General features: G+C 44.9%; 1 protein-coding gene across 4 annotated transcripts; it reads left to right on the forward strand.

The window, feature by feature from the left end:
* Nucleotides 1–7,002: 7,002 nt before the first annotated feature.
* Nucleotides 7,003–16,166, forward strand: FAM111A (FAM111 trypsin like peptidase A). 4 transcript variants are annotated; one of them, XM_083431815.1, is made up of 4 exons: nt 7,003–7,172; nt 8,038–8,202; nt 9,734–9,816; nt 12,466–16,166. In XM_083431815.1, the coding sequence occupies exons 3-4, from the start codon at nt 9,754–9,756 to the stop codon at nt 14,254–14,256; spliced, it is 1,854 nt and encodes a 617-aa protein (XP_083287941.1). In that variant the 5' UTR covers nt 7,003–7,172; nt 8,038–8,202; nt 9,734–9,753; the 3' UTR covers nt 14,257–16,166. The 4 variants fall into 4 exon arrangements, with proteins under 4 accessions (XP_083287941.1, XP_083287944.1, XP_083287942.1 ...); XM_083431818.1 differs by lacking the exons at nt 7,003–7,172; nt 8,038–8,202 and adding an exon at nt 7,601–7,616; XM_083431816.1 differs by lacking the exon at nt 7,003–7,172 and having other exon boundaries at nt 8,032–8,349.
* Nucleotides 16,167–17,150: the final 984 nt, after the last annotated feature.

A 17,150-nucleotide genomic window follows, 5' to 3' on the forward strand; every position in this document is an offset into this window, starting at 1 on the left:
GCAGAGGTTATCTATATATCATCAGCCTGTAGAGCAAGCCTGATTTTGTCATATTGCTGTGTGTGAAGAGGGTACCTGCAATGCCAAGTGGGAGCTGCAACAAAAGGTTGCAGCATGGAGGGCTCTTTTTCAAGGCATTCTGTTCTATCCTTCCTCCAACCTGGTTTCCGCCCCCCTTTCTTTTGCCCCAGTAGTCAACAACATTTTTTTTTATTGATCAACCAAATACAGGTTATAGCCAAAAAGGAAAGAGTTAATTAAACAACCTCAAAAGCATATTAAAACATAGGTGATAAAATCCTTATAACACATAGGACATGTATACGCAGGTGACACTTATCTCAGTGCACAAGGTTGGACTCAGGGGCTTTGGGGAGGCTTTTATTGCAAACTTTGCTGTATTGAGCATGACTGGTTCAACCGAGCAAGACAGCAGCTATTGGATTTTGTCAGTGTCACTGAGGGTTCAGTCATTCTCACTGAGCATGCTCTATATTAATGGGACTGCTTTTGGGAGAGTTCCCCCTGTTGGTTTTTCCCCCCTCCCCCCTCCATCTTGTGGACAGATGATGTAGTGTTGACTTTGAAAGGACCAGAACCCGTAGAATTAGGAACCTGGGAAGCTGCCTATTTAGCTCACTGATTGGCAGCAGCTTTCCAGGAGGGTCTCAGACAGGCAGTGGCGGAGGAAGGGGGTGCGGTGGGGGCAGTCCAACCTGGGTGTCATCCTGAGGGAGGGGTGCCGGCCAGCTGGCCTATCTCCTCCAGCCGGGAGCACGGGGCAACGGTTCTCCACCCGCCTGCGACTCCCAACCTTCCAAGCCTACTCCAAGCTGTCAGGGTAAGGGGGTGAGCTGCGCCACTTTGCCGGCGGCCTTTGGCAAAGCGGCACAGCTCCCCCCTTCCTTCGAAGGGGAGAGGATGGTAAGGAGGCAGGCGAGCAGACAATGGAGGGGGTGGGAAGGGGAGAGGAAGGAAGCAAGATTGGTGGGTGCACCTTTCATTCTGGCTGGAAGACCAGTGCTAACAGCTGGACTATCAAGTGAATTTAAAGGGTCGGTGCTGCAAACGTGGAAGAGATCTTGGCAGGTGCTTAAAAAGGGAATAAAAAGTTGCTGTCTTTCCCTCTATCTGAGCTGGCTCCCTGCCTGTTACGTGATGTGTGGGGAAACCACATGGGGTTCCTCTCTGTGTAAAGTCTTCAAGCTCTGCCCACACGTGCCTGACAAATCTGCCCCATTGCCTTTCCCTTGTCAAAATTCATATTTTTCCCCACCTCCAGTCTCCTTTGTGTGTCCTGGCTGAGGGGGAAAACAAGCAAGCAAGCAATCAAGCGTGCACACACACACACACACACAAAATACCACACAAAACCGGAAGCGTCATGCTGGTTGCTGCTAGACTTGGGTTTGACAGTAAGGTCTGCCTCTGCAGCTAAAGAACTTTACCATACGCCCCACCTCCTGCCAGTCCTAGGCTAGATTATCTGGTGGGTGGTGTCTCCTATGTTCTCTCCAGGCAGGCTTCTCCTCCTTTCACGGTCACACCTGATTGCTGTCAGTTCAAAGTGCCTGCAGCCTTGGGCATCCCTTTGCTATGGGAAGGGAGGTCCTGGAGGGCACGGAGGCGATGCGATGACGGCATGTGGAAGGAGGGGGCTGTGGGTTAAGGTTGGGGAGGGGCAGCTGCTGCCATTGGACAACACCCCCTGCCCTTGCCCTTGCCTCCTTGGCTTTTCTAGCAGCTAGGGAGCTCGCTTTCCCCTCCAGAACAAGGGGAACTCCCAAGGTCCGCCACCGCAGCTGTTGCTCACTTGACCGGACATTGCTGGCAAGGCACAAAGGTGCCTTTGGTGACAGGGGGGTGACAAAAAAAAATCTGCACCAGGTACCACTTGACCGTGGTATGCCTCTGCAGACAGGGGACATTCCCAGCCCTACTCTGAGCTCCTATGGGACCATCAGCATGCAAAGCAGATGTTTTACAGCTTTTCCACTTCCCCAAACTGAGAACATTAGTAGTGTGTATGACTCAGCTTGCCCATTACTACCAGTCTTTCTCTGCAAGGTGCAGCCACAGTAGAGTGGTTGTGTTTTTAAGTGCACTCTTGATTGACAGCCACCATAGCCAAAGCCCAAGTATTGTTGTTCAGCAACATCTGGAGGGCCAGAGGTTTCCCACGCCAGACATATATAAGATAGTGTTGTGGAAGACTAGTTTTCTGCATGCTAAACTGACTAGGCACTTGGGAGTTTGCCCCCAGATTGTCCTGCAAGGCCGAGGGGTTCTGAAGCGGATGAAAATAATATTTAAAATTTTTAAAATTGAATAATGATGCCTTCTGCAACCTGGTGCCTTCTGGAGGTTTTGGACTACAACTCGAATAATCTTTGAGCATTGGCTGGGCTGCCTCAGGCTGGTGGGAGTTAGAGTCCAACAATATCTGGAGGAGGCTGGTGTAGCATTGCAAAGGGTACAAAGCATTTTGTGTGCATGATCTAGTTGTAACCGAATGCAATAGATGAGGAAGTTCTTTCTCACACTAGACTTATATAAGTTATGGGATTCCTTGCCACAAGATGTAGTGACTGTCAGCTGCCCAGGAAACTCTTTAAGCTGATAAAACAAATTCACATTAGAAATTTGGACAAATTGTTTTAGGGGTGCTTTGTAAAGACATGCAACAGCAGTGCCTTCTGCTCATCCATTCACCTGAGCTGCATATTTAAGCTGTCACATTCAGCCCTCATCTGTGTTCTGCAAGTGTCTAATGGACTGAATTGGTGTACAGATATTCTTATGTACACCTGTGGTATAAAAGCCGATGGGAAGTCAAGGTGCAGAATCTCAGCCAGCTAACCCCTCTGGCATTAACTTATTACTTGGATTACAGTCCCTGCTGCTATTCCAGCCCCAGCGGCCTGTATTCCATTGAAGCAGATATCTTCTTTCCTGCACTATGCTGTTTAATGGTGACTCAGCTTTTTATTTCTAGGCTGGAATCTGCAAACTGTGCAGTCATTGTGCAAGTTGGAATTCTTGACAAAATGCCCTGGCACAACATTTTTGCTTGGAATTCTAGGATCCAAATCCTGCAACTGTTCTACTTAGATTTAACACTGGGCCCATCATGGTGATCTGTATATAAATATATGTGAGTGTTCTCATGACCGCCAAAAGGGAAACTTTACAGTGCAATATTATGCATGCCTACTCATAAGTAAGCCCCACTGAGTTCAACAGTACTTACTCCCACATAAATATAGGATTGCACCTGAGCCTCTTTTTTATTGTGCCTGCTGATCCAGATTTTCACCACTATGGTTATCTAAATGATAACTGTAGGTCCCTTCCAAATCTGTGAGGTGAGAATCTATAAGATGAAACCGGATGAACTGGTCAGACCAGTTTCTTCATAAACTAAAGTAAGGTTACCAGATTTTTTTTTCAATGAATCCGGGGACACTTTTCAACTTTAACGGATTTTGTATGGGGACTGATTTGTAAATCCAGGGACTGTCCCTGGGAAACGGGGATGTCTGGTAACCTTAAGCTAAAGGCCTTAGCTGACCAGTTACATACTGCCATTTGCAGTACATGTTCAAAGAGGTTGCCCTAGAGACAATTGACTAAGCTTTTCCCCACCTCACCTGGCTGGATGCCACCTCATCCTAGGATGGAAAACCACAGACCAAGGGCAGCTGTATGAATTTTTGGCTGCTGTTGGAGGTTGGAGATACAGAGGCTTGTCTTGCTCTGTGCTAGACTCACAGTTAAGGCCTGGGATCTCCCTGAAAATCTACTGGGGAGGAAGATCTGTGGAGTGTTAATGATGTGAGCTCCTCCATCCTATCCTCAGATGGCATATGTGTGTAAATAAAGCCATATAGCCTAAAGACACCACAGTCCCCAACGACCTTCATTCCATGGAAACCAGACTCTGTACCCCTGGAGTCTCTCACCCTGTGGAGCTCATGTTATGTGCAACAGTATTTACATCAAACTGGGTTGCAAAAGGCATCCCATACGCCCTACACAGGGCAGAATTTGAGTTGGAGTCTGTGGCGGAAAACAACGTCTATAACTCAGCTTGACCTTCTCAGCATGGCATGACCGCAGACTTGGCTCCTGTCTCGTGTTCTAGCACATTATCACCGGGGGAAGGGGGAGTTGTGTGGCTGTTATATTACATTTTTAAGTGCTTCCCACAAGTCCACAAAACAATCAAACTGTTGTATGGCATCTAGCTTGTATTTTGGAGCAGATAGGTTGTTTGGGTGAAAAATAACTCCCATGGCCTGACAGCATTTCGTTTCAGTGCTGAGCATAAGTTTTGTCTAAAGAGCCAATCTGGAAACAAATGCCTAATAGCTTGCCAGCATGGAACACAAAGGCAATTTGTTTCTGCCTTGTATAACCCATTAAAGCATTGGCTACATAAACCATGCCATTAGCCAGCTTTTTCCTACTGGAAAAATGGCATGTGTTTGGGTGTGTGTATTTTCATTTTCATGTAAAGACAAGGGATGCAACCCACCCAACCCCTTTGCGGTGTGATGCATCTTTTTGTGTATTAGATGACAACCAGTACTTGGGGTCAGCAGCACACTCTGGCAACTAGCTCAGCTGGTGCAGAATCAAATTTTATGCCCTGACCGCAGTTCCCCCTCAAGCAAGCAGAAAGCTGCATTCTACAGTAGCTGAAGCTTCCAGATCATCTCTGTAGGCAACCCCATGCAGAAGACATTACAATAGGCTAGTCTGGATGTAATTGTAGCATGAATGCCTGGGGCAAGATCTGCTTTCCCCAGATGGGGCACAGCTGGTGAATCAGACAAAACAAATTTCAAAAATGCTCCTGGTCACCAATGTCACCTGCACCTTAGGCTGATAGTGCTGAGACCAGGAGAAGGTAAAGGACTCCTGGATGGCTAAGTCCAGTCAAAGGTGACTATGGGGTGCGGTGCTCATCTCGCTTCAGGTGTTTGTCCGGGTCACGTGGCCAGCATGACTAAACTGCTTCTGGCACAACGGAACACTGTGACAGGAACCAGAGCACACGGAAACGCCATTTACCTTCCCGCCTGGCTTTCAAACTGCTAGGTTGCCAGGAGCTGGAACAGAGGAACGAGGGCTCACCCCCATTCGTGCAGATTTGAACCTCCGACCTCCTAATCGGCAAGCCCAAGAGGCTCAGTGGTGTAGACCACAGCGCCACCCACATCCTAAGACCAGGAGAAACCCCAGGCAGCACAACAAATCCTCCCAGAGAAGTGCAATACCATCCAGTACCAGTTTTACCTCTCCACCAGCTGTTTTCCTCATCCACAGTACCTCCATCTTATCAAAAACTACCTGTAGCCTCTCTGGAAATAGTAGGTTGAGGGAGAGAGGTGTTTGAGATGTTTGGATGTTAGCTCAACCCTCTGGAATAATTCTTCCAATGGCTTTATATAGATGTTATTTTATATAAATCTTGCTGTATTTTACTATATTTTTTAATTAGTGTTTTTATGGAGCAGCCAAGTAATTTCGTTGTCCCCGAAGGGGGCAATGACAATAAAGATATTATTATTATTATTATTATTATTATTATTATTATTATTATTATTTTAAAGAGCATGGGGAGACAAAATGGAACAGGAGGCATCTCACATAGGCCAAAGGCCATGGGTGGAACAGAAGCTCCCCAGCACTACCTTCCGGGTTCATCCCTCCATGAGGGACTGGAGCCATCATAACACTGTACCATTCCAGCCAGGCAACCCAGAAAGGTACATAAGCCAAAGATACCAAAGGGACCAAGAGTCCAGGAGAACAAGGTTGAACTGCCTGCTTTTCTAATCAGTGTATGGCAAGGCTTCACTAATGGAATGAGCAGACTCTTCTGAAACTGCTTTCAGCAAGGAGACTTTTTGAAATACACTAGTCTGTAGAGGTAATGCTCCGCTTTGCGAAGGCAAACCTCGCACCAGACATGCAACAGTGTGTCAAGGAGCGTTATGCTTGCTTTCCCTAATCTTTTGACTTCTTGGCTAGAAAACAGGGGTTTTCCCCTGACCTTTTTGTCCTTTCACAAATTGTTTGCTAGACATAACGCTTGGCTGGAGCAGGGCAGGGAACGTAATCAAGTATCGGGGGGAACATTCAAGGGAAGCACCTGCTGACACGTGTATTTGCTAACGCTGGTAATGTGCTTAGATGGAAATATGCTAAAGTTCAAAGTGGTTTCACTACTGCTTTCCAACTGTTGATTTTTGCCAATAAAAGAGGCTCTGCAAAGCTTGCTCCTGCACAGCTCACTCGCATCCAACCTTGTGTAGTCTCCGTTATTCCTACACTAGTCTCTCTCACTTTATCCCCATCTGCACAACTGCAGCTGTATGGGTTAGATGTTCTTGCTGCGAAAGATCCAAGCCAGCAGTGTCACCAAAAGGAATACAATAACCTCAGCAGAATAATGTATGAATCCTAATCGATGAGTTCATAGGACATCAGCAACACTTTTAAAAAAAGTATTTTGTTGATTTTCAGTTACGAATGAATTTGATATAAAAAGGAGAAAATAAAATAAATGATATCAGCAATAACAACAACAGGTTGGAGTACAGAGCCCATGATGCCACTGCTCAGGTGGCTCCACAACTCTGCCCCACCACGTGCCCCACTCTTGCCCCAAAGGCAATAGCTACCATCTCACCTGTTGGAGGCAGTATGCCCCTGTACACCTGTTGCTGGGAACCAGGAATGGGGAGAGTGCTATTATACTCAAGTCCTCCTTCTGGGTTCCCACTAGTTGGCCACTGTCAGAACAGGAGGATGGACTAGAAGGTCCTTTGACCCAGCAGGGCTCTTGTTATGTTCTCAAGCACAGCTGTCCTGGTTTCGCACCACTTCTAGTATCAATAAGATAGGGTTTAATTGATTTCTCTTAATTCCTCTGCCCCTGAACAAAGACTTTTTTGTCTGAATTTCAGATTTATTTACAGGATAGCAAAGAGAGGAAAACAAGCAAACAAAACAAATGCAGAACAGCGAATAGATGTTTTACAACATCATCTACAGGCAGAAGTCGTGAAAAGCAAGCAACTTGCGTGTTTCATATTCAACAAAACAGCTTTCTAGGGAATTGTTTGAGTAATAAATCCATTGCTGCTTCCACTGTCCCTCAGGTTTGTGAAGATAAGATTCTCCTACTTTATGTATAGCAGGTGATATCTAATGTTAGTAACAGAGCTGGTCCATTGGTTTCAATGGGTCTACTCTGGGCATGACTTTGTTGGGTGTCACCAAATGTCCTAAGTTCATGGAGGAAAGGTGTCATTTTAATGTGGTTAGCTTGTTCTTTCCTTAATTCTGTTCTATAAGAGTATTAACAAACAGGTTTGTTTCCTTCAACAATACATGAAATATCTCCCTCCCATTAGCACTTGGATTTTCTTCTTCATATTTGACTTATGCTTTTGTAGGACAGAGAATTAGAAGTGGGATCAGATGCTACAACAGCTCCAGGATCTGGAGCGCGGTATCCAATGACATCCAAAAAGCAGGTTCTTTGGGGGAATCGCTCATCTCCTCGGTCCCTTCTTCTGCTGCGACCCGCGAAAGGCGGCGAGGTAACGGCAAACACTCCTTCCATTTAGCTGCGTTACAAGCGTAGACAAATCTCGCCCGATTTAGCACGGTCGCCTATGGCAAGGCGGGCTTAGGCAAATAGTAAAACGAGGACTTTTTGATTCGTTTTTCGGGATGACGACGCTCTTCCCCTTTTCTTGGCATCGCAGCGTCTTCTTACCTTGCATTCCGCGTTTTATCTTTTCCCCTCGGCTCACTGCCGTCTGTTACTATGTACAATTCCAGCTTGGCTGGAAACCTCTAGCATCGTACGAACCCGCCCCCCTCACGGCATTGAGCGAAACGCACTGGGCGGGTTATGGGAAATCAAATGACGTGTTTCGAATAGAACAGGGATCGCGCCCTGTAATCCAATAGGAACCTGCGATGCCCCAGTAACTCCCGCCCCTCTTCGACCTCCAGCTGCTTCCTGGAAGTTCTTGCCGCCAAATTTGAAACGGGGAGAAAAAGGGCGCCGGCGGCTTCTTTCCCGCTCCTTTTGGGTCCGGGATATCCCTTTGACGTGAAAGGCGCGGTCTCTCCTACACTCCCCTTGCCAGCGCGCGGTGGGTGGACTGGGAAGCTCGGGTAAGTGCCGGTAATTCCCTGCTGCTACAAGTGAGGCTTGGAGTCGCACCCCTCCCCCATCCCACTTTCTGGCCAAATCCCAGGAATCTGCTTGGATTGCGCTGAGGGCCGGATTTAGGTTTGATGAGGTCCTAAGAGCTACTGAAGGTAATGGGGCCCTCTGTATGTCCAGCTGTCCTTTGTCAACAACAAATTGTCGCTGTTTTTTGTGTTGAATATGTCAGTGTTTGTAAAAAGCAAAAAAAAGAAGGAAAGGGTTCTGACCTCCCTTTGTCTCTTCAGCCTGGTCCTCGGACCCTTGTCTGCATAAAAGAGTCCACGAGAATATCCTTGCAGAGTTTTATTCTTAAAAGTCTTTGTGCAAAACACAACTGAATAACTATACACACCAGCACTAACCAACCAACCCAAACACCAGCCTCAGCACAAACTAACATTTCTCACTTTATATATACAACTTGCCGCAGGCCGCTGAATCATGCTGACCCAGCTGTATTCGCATTAAAGAAACAGCGGCCATTTTAGCCGTGACAGAATATATGCTGTATGGTAATTTATGGACCTAATAGGTATCTAAAGCCATTTACACATGCAGAATGTAGGCACCCTATATATAGAAAGGAGCAAAGCAGTGCTATTTTAGGGAGCAGGCTAGCAGGTGGGGCCCATTACTTACATCATAGGAGCCTACACAAAACAAAACACTGTTGCTGTATGTAGGTTTTATTTTATTTGTTTTTTATCTTATATTTCGGAAATGTATATCCAGTTGTTCTTTTCCTTTTAATTTTTTGGGGGGCCACTACCAAGAAGGCCCTCTGCCTGGTTCCCTGTAACCTCATTTCTCGCAGTGCGGGAACTGCCAGAAGGCCCTCGGAGCAGGACCACTGGCGGAGGAAGAGGCGGGGAGTGCACTGCCCCCCCCCGCAACACGATCCCAGTGGGGTGCCATCGCGACTGCACCCCCCCCCCCGTGCTGGGCGCCACGCCCCCGCATGCAGCACATCACGCCCCCAGGATGCGCGACACACCCTGTGGGTGGCGCACCACGCCCCCAGTTCGCACGCCAGCCATGCCCCCGCCTGCTCTCGCCCCCCCCCCAGTGCTGGAGCACTCAGTGTCCAGGCTGAACGATGGGGGTGGAGACGTTCCTTCAGGTATACTGGGCTGAGGCCGTTTAGGGCTTTAAAGGTCAGCACCAACACTTTGAATTGTGCTTGGAAACCTACTGGGAGCCAATGTAGGTCTTTCAGGGCTGGTGTTATATGGTCTCGGCGGTCACTCGCAGTCACCAGTCTAGCTGCCGCATTCTGGATTAGTTGTAGTTTCTGGGTCACGCTGGAAGTATTATATGGTAAACATCTGAGCAGTATGACCCAAACAGTTCTTTTTTTGTTGCTGCGGTTGCAGCTGTTGTTCATTGTTATGGTGCATGTATCATCCATTTATTTAAAAAAATTAAATAAAGTGTTAAAAAGAACAAATAACTGCCAATTCACTGATCTCTGAATCTGACAACTTCCCCCCTTAGCTGTATCTGCTTGAGTAAACATGGAGTCTCATATCAGGAAGAGTTCTGTTAAAAGAAAGAGTGATATCCGGGATTATCTGAAGGTAAGCCTTATTCTGAAGAGGGATTACCTCAATCTTCCAAAGTACATAAGGGGTAGTTACTGAATATTTTTATTTGCTGTCTGTAGAAATTATTGCTGGTTAAATACTGCCACTGTCTACTTCTGTTTAATAGCCTTTGTGTGCACAATTGAAATATCACCTCGCTTCCATCCAGCCCTTTTATGTTGGGTCCAGGTATTAAAGCAAAGCTACACCGTTGCACTGAGGAACAAAACCACACAGGGCCTGTTAGATGCTTACTATAAATTGGGGTATTAATATCCCAAGATTGCTCTCTTTTTGCCCTGCCCTTTTCATCCTACCCTTCCTTGTGTCCATTTGAGTAATTGCCAGTGGCTGCTGGTTGCTGGACTAGTAAGCAAACGTCAGCACCCACCCTATGCATTTCACCTGCATGACTCACTAACTAGCCTAACAGTACTAACCACGGTGGATCAGAACCTGCTTCTTTTACTTTTGAAGGCGGAGCAGGGAAGGGGAACATTGTTCAGCTGAAAGGCTACATGGTTGCCATCAACTTGATTTTAATTAATTTTTATAATGAAAGGTTTTTAGAATGTTGGATTATTTTGATTGTTGTTAGCCGCCCTGAGCCCAGCTTTGGCCGGGGAGGGCGGGGTATAAATAAAATTTATTATTATTATTATTATTATTATTATTATTATTATTATTATTTTATTACATGGTGGTGGTAGGCAGGTCTGGAGCCCCAAAGTAGGCAGAACATCAAATGTAAGTTTAACCTTTGCATAGCTGGCTAGTTCCTCCACAAACTCACACACCCCTCTATCCTCCATTGAGGCAAGCAAGAAACGTCAGTAGTCAAGGGTGCAAATCAATCTAACCTGGACTTGAATAACATTTGTAATGTCCCCTGCTCTGGCACTGCTGAGGGTAGAGATAATCCCCACTCAGAGACCATCAAATGAAGATCTGTTAGCCTTTTTATTGACTGCTGCATGAATGGAAATTGCTAAGTGCTAGAAACCGAGGAAGGTTCTAGTATTGAATCTTGGTACTCCAGAGTTTGGTCAGTTGCATTAGCCAAAATACTGACTAATAATAATGATAGTAATAATTTACTTTTTGGACTCTGCCCATCTGACTGGGTTGCCCCAGCCACTCTGAGTGGCTTCCAACAGAATATAAACGAACACAACCAAACATTAAAAACTTCCCTAAACAGGGCTGCCTTCAGGTTTCTTCTAAAAGTCAGATAGTTGTTTATTTCTTTGACATCTGATGGGAGGGCATTCCACAGGGCGGGCACCACCACCGAAAAGGCCCTTTGCCTGGTTCCCTGTAACTTCACTTCTCGCAGTGAGGGAACTGCCAGAAAGCCCTCAGAGCTGGACCTCATTCCAGCCAGGCAAAAATACTAAAAGAAGATTTCAAAGCAGGCCTGGTGAGGGGATGTAGCTTGGTAAGGGCCAAACAGAAGGGCTTGGGGGACCTCATTTGATCCTTAGGCCTAAGATTCCCTATCCCTAAACTAGAGCTTAGCCATAGGTTTCCCTCCTACTGTGTGCAAGCAGAGAGGGGAAAGTCCTTGTCTGACGAGTCTTGTTACCACAGAGAAACTGTAAACTGTAAAAATCCAGGGACAGTCCTGGATTTACAGAAGCTGTCCCAGTTTCTGATTTGTTCCTGGAATGTCCCACTTTTCCTTAGGATGTCCCTATTTTCATCAGAGAAATGCTGGAGGGTATGGAGTTATGTGACCCCTGAGCCAAGGAGATAAGAAACTATACAACCTTTAGAGGCAGCCCTTTATAGGGAAGTTTTTAAAATGTTTAATGTGTGTGGTAAGCTCCAGATGTTGTTGTTTTTGTTGTTGTTGTTAAATAGGTTGTCCCTATTTTCATCAAAGAAATGTTGGAGGGTATGCTATTTGTTTTCACAGTACCCCCTTTGCCTTTCAAAGCTGCATCACAGCAGAGTAATAAGAATAGCTTTCCTCACCACAATCCTGGGCTGATATGTTTACGCCACTTGCATTGTTTGTCTAGACGTTTTCAAAGACATGAGAGCCTTGCTCTATGGCAACCCCATACATGACCCCTTTCTGTTGGTCACTTATGGAAAGCTTGCTGGCGTGGACCAGGAATGGAGTAACATTTGTTGCCTCTGGGCCAGATGAACTGTAGCATAACTGGCTGTGGACACAAAGGAAACATGGTGCTACTCATGAGTAGCAGCAAATGCAACAGAGTTATTGTGACTCATTAGGAATCAAGTCAGAGAAGGTGCCATGCCACCATATTTGTTGTTTCCGTATTCTGCCAGGAGCACGCCTGGCAGTAGTGCTGCGCCTATATTCTTCAGGCCTCAGCCTAGCTCCCCACTTTTCTCTTTGTGTGTGTTCACTGGTATTCCTGCTATGGTCTACATCAGGCATAGGCAAACTTGGCCCTCTAGATGTTTTTGGGACTACAATTCCCATCATCCCTGACCACTGGTCCTGTTAGCTATGGATGATGGGAGTTGTAGTCCCAAAACAACTGGAGGGCCAAGTTTGCCTATGCCTGGTTTACATGTAAGCAGCTACCATCTGCAAGCATGTTGTTTTTTTAAAAATAAAACCACAAAGAAAATATATTGTTTGTTGACTTCCCCCTTTTTTTACAGAGCAAAAATGAGGCAAGCCCAAGTGTCAAAAGAGTGGGATCTACAAGTGCATCCACTCTTAAGAATCATCCTAGAAGAAATACTCTTCGTAGCAGTGAGAAATCAACAGATGAAGAACGAGAATTCACTGTGAATTTAGCTGGTGATGGGAAGGATCACATGGTGAAAGGCAGTCCCCACGACAGTGTGCTTTCTGCCCTCAAGGCAACAAAAGATATTCGCACCCATATGGAGAAAAGCAAGGGCAAAGAGATCTACCTTATAGGGAAGAAGGGGATTGAGGGTTGCATTAATCTGGGGATGCCTCTGAAGTATATGCCAGACGGCTCCCATTGTGTAATGAAATGTTATAAGGTTCAGCAACTTGAGGACTCTGCTGGCTTAGGGTATCGCCAGCATGAAAACAGGGAGGAGGAATGTATTTTGTTCTTCATTGACCCCAAGCCGACACAAAACAATAAGTTGATTAGATGCAGTCAGCTTCTTAAGGAATACTGCAAGCTGTGTGTCTGTGCACCAAAAGGAGAAACCATAAAAGATGCCCTGTGCAGTGATGGTCGTTTCACGCCTGAGCTAAAGGAAAAAGACTGGAGACTGATGGAGGGTAGCAAGGCCATAGCTAACACTCATTCAGTTAACAATTTATCTGGCAAGACCTTTTATGTGGAAATGACGAAATCTGCTAAATCTGGTGGCGGTGCAAATAGCCAACAGATTCCCCAGGTGCCTCATGGGAGGCAGCTCCAAACCAGTCATTATTTTAAAATTGATCTCCTAAGCTTCTATCCTGGCTTAAAGGATCAAAAGGAGATGATGGATAACTTCTTTGCAAAAACCAAGGAGGCACAGGAGCATAAAAGGGAGGTCCTCAAAGTGTGCAGAGCAAACTATAGCAAGGAGATAAGCAATGCCATAACGGTTAAGATGTTAAAGAAGCAGGCAACTCTCAGTCAGTCAGTTGGGTACATAAAGTGGGGCATTTCCAGAAAGGAGGGTGAAGCTACTTGCTTTGTGTTGTGTAATAGCTACATACTAACTTGCCACCATGTGGTAAGATCGATCGTTGGAGAAGGGATTGAAGAAAAGGAGTGGGCATCCAAAATCAGCAAGGCAGCCCATGTAACATTCTCCTATGAAGGCGACCACCCTAAAGACAAAGACTGGTTTTCACTTGAGGAGTGGTTTGAAATATTCAATGAAGATCTTGATTTTGCCATCCTGAAACTGAAGGAAAATGGAAACAAAAGTAGACTTCCTACAGGCTTGGTAAAGTTATGCTCCCCTCCACCATTTGATGGGCTTACTTACATCATTGGTCACCCAGGTGGAGAAACAAAGTCTCTGGATGCCTGTTCTGTTGTCACTGTGTTTAAGCGTCAGAAGGAATCTCTTGATCGTTGGCAGCAGGGTAATGAGGCAGAACACAGCAACACCAACTGTGGTTATGATCCCAAGAGCTGTATCCATATGCTCAATCCAGGAGTTTTCTTTCCTGTTTTCAACAACCCTGATGTAGTCACCTATGATACATCTTTTTTCTGGGGGTCTTCAGGTTCACCTGTGTTTGATAGAGATGGCCAACTTGTTGCAATGCATGCTGCTGGCTACGTTTATGGAAACAGCTCCAAGCAGCGCAGCATAATTGAATTTGGCTATTTGATGACATCAATCCTCTCAGCAATTGAAACGAAGGATAAATCTTGGTATGACTCTGAAATTGGTCCTTTCAGACAGGCTTCTTATGCTACAGAAGAGGCTACCGTGTGTGTTGAGCCTATGGATGTGGATTAAAAGATCTATGATGATCCTTCAGTCTGAAACTTGGAAGATATATAGGGCCTATTAATTGATTAAATTGCATTTTGCATTTTTAAAGATAGTTACGCTTCATTACATACAACACTTTTAAAAACATGTATCATATATCATTTCAAAGCAGTGCCACCCACCCCAACTTGGACATCCAATTCAGAAGGATAACATGGTTGATGGTATTGAAAGCCTCTGAGAGATAAAAGAGGAAGAACAGAAAGTCAGTTTCTTCCAAGAGCACCTGGATCTGGTCCACAACCTAATGAAGAACCTTGCCTAAGAAGGGGAGATTGGCAACTTGCTGATAATTACTTAGATTTTCTGAATTCAGGGAGGGTTTCTTAAGGAATGGCCTTGCCACTTCACCTCCCTGACCCAGCCAGCTTTCTCTTCCCTGCTAGCTTTTATCAGCCAAGAGAGGCAAGGGTCTAGAGTGCAAGTGGTCACCCTGACAGATCCATGCACCTTGTACGCATCCTCAAGCCTTACCAACTGAAACTCATCCAACATAACAGGACTAGACATTGCTCTGGACACCCCTTGAGATCCATCTGCTGTAACAGTGGAATCAAGGTTCCAGCAGATTCAAGCGATATTTATCCTCAAAATACTTCACAAACAAATCGCAGCGAGCTAGTGTCAGTTCTGCTAGCTCCTTTGTGCTAGACTGTAAAAGGCCCCATACTACCTGGAAAAGCTTTGTCAGACAGCATGATGAAGATTCAATGGAGTCAGCAAAGTATCAGTCAGCTAAATGATGAGCCTTCACCAGTGTTCAATTGCATTCAAGCCGTCTTCCCACTTGTCTCAGTGCTCTAAGCTCTGGAGAATACTAGGGAGTCAAGTGGACTCCACAAATTAATATATTTGATGTAGTAGCTATTATCTGACTGGCTTTCAACCATGCCTATATCCCACAGTTACCAGGGTTGTTGATAAGTTAAGGGCGCAGAGAGTATGAGTGAGATTAAATGGTTGTGTGGATTTAGGAAAATCATTGTAGTAGAATTTGTGTTGTATTAATAAAATAAGTAAGGAAATAACCCCATTTTCCTTGCCACAAAGTGTGTTGACAAAATAAGTGAAATGAACTGAAATAAGGGGTGAATACCAGGCTACTACATGATTGCTTAGCCATGTATATTGGCCACACACTCATTAAAACCTCCCCTCACACTCTGCTTATATAGCTCTTATCCAAAGGAAATAAAAATACCATTGAATTTCTTAACACTTGGGGAATTGGAATGTGCTGTTAATTATTTTATAATTTCTATATAGTATTTAGAGTGCATACATTATTAATTTGCATATATTATGTCATAGTTTCACTTATGATTTACTGGGGTTCTTTCTGTCCTTTGCTTCAATCAATAAGACTCTGAATTCCTTGAACCAGTGTGTTCTCAATCAAGTTCAGTTGCTTTCAGTTTATTATCGGTAATAGGAACTTAAACAAGAAAACTTATTGAAGATGTACAATATGAGCAGCACAGATGCTATTAGCCCAAAGATGAAAAGAAGATAAAGTCCCTACCAGAGAAGAATGGCAAATCAAATTGTTGGACTATGTCGAAATAGCAAAATTGACCCAAAAGCTCAGGAACCAAGAAGACCAAAACTTTGACAAGGAATGGGAAAAGTTTATAATTTATCTTGGAGACCACTGTAAGCAGATGTAAACATTAGCAGGATTGCAATAGCACTTGTAATGTCTTGGGTATTATGGAGAGAATGACATTTTATTTTGGTTTTTTTTTAAATGGAGTATAAAAAAAGAGGCAGTAGGAAAAAATTTAATAACAGAACCCAGAAATTTGATATGTTATTTCTATAATTTTATACTTGTAAAATCAAATAAAAATATGTTTAAAAAAGAAGACCTACAATATGTACCCTAAGCTGTGTTCCATCTTCCTCTGGAACTGACTTTGATGTAACTAATGGTGCAGACCTGGGTCTCTAGTCCAGGAAGAGTCACTGGATGCAGGACAAGTGCAGAGAAATCCTGCACAAATAGGGGTTTAAAACATGCCACTATATCCACCACACAAGAAGCACAAACAATTGGCAGTGACTGATACCCTCCATTAATTTGCCTAATCCCATTTTGAAGTAGGTGGTCATTCCTATAACTTGTGATAACAAATTCCAATGTGTGAGGAAATATTTCCATTAGTCTGCCCTGGATCTTCCAACATTATGTTTGTATGGTTCTCACATTACTGTGGCGGGGCTGGCGTTTATGCTACCCCATCTCTTAGGGGAAAGTCTCACTGTGACTCTGGGGACGGAGAGTTATCTACATGGTCCCACACCCCATAGTGAAGTGGACTGTGCTTAGCAAAACTCCAATTCACAATAAACCAGTTCCATGGGATCCTGGCATGTGAGAAACAGGCGACTTTGCATTTTAAAAAAGTGCCACAGTGCTTTTTGAAGTCACCCAGTATGTGCACCTTGGCTTTATTCTAGAAATCGAGCTCCCGAGACTAGCCATCAGCAGTCATGGCATGAAACACGTAACATCCATTAACAGTAAATCACAGAGTTAAATGGCTGTCTTCTTTCATTAGTAGCTGCCTGAAATGACAAGTTTTTTTTTCCCTTCAGTGGTTGGCCTCAAGCCTCTCAGGAGCAGAGTGTGTTTTGAATTCATCAATAGCTCACCTGGCAACATCACCACTCACAGAGCCACACTTAGTGAAAGTAAATCAAAGAGCTTGTTTCCAGGACATTATTTCATTGCAGTGATTTTTACCGTTGGCATGTTGAATTAAAGTCCTGGCTTTGAAGTCCCCAACATGGGGTTCTGCCTGGCCTGTTTGAAGGCTCTCAGCTGTTCACATCAACTCTTGCTTTGAAGTGAACCA

Source organism: Podarcis tiliguerta (genome assembly GCF_965153285.1).
Source record: "Podarcis tiliguerta genome assembly, chromosome: 1".
Taxonomy (NCBI): Eukaryota; Metazoa; Chordata; class Lepidosauria; order Squamata; family Lacertidae; genus Podarcis; species Podarcis tiliguerta.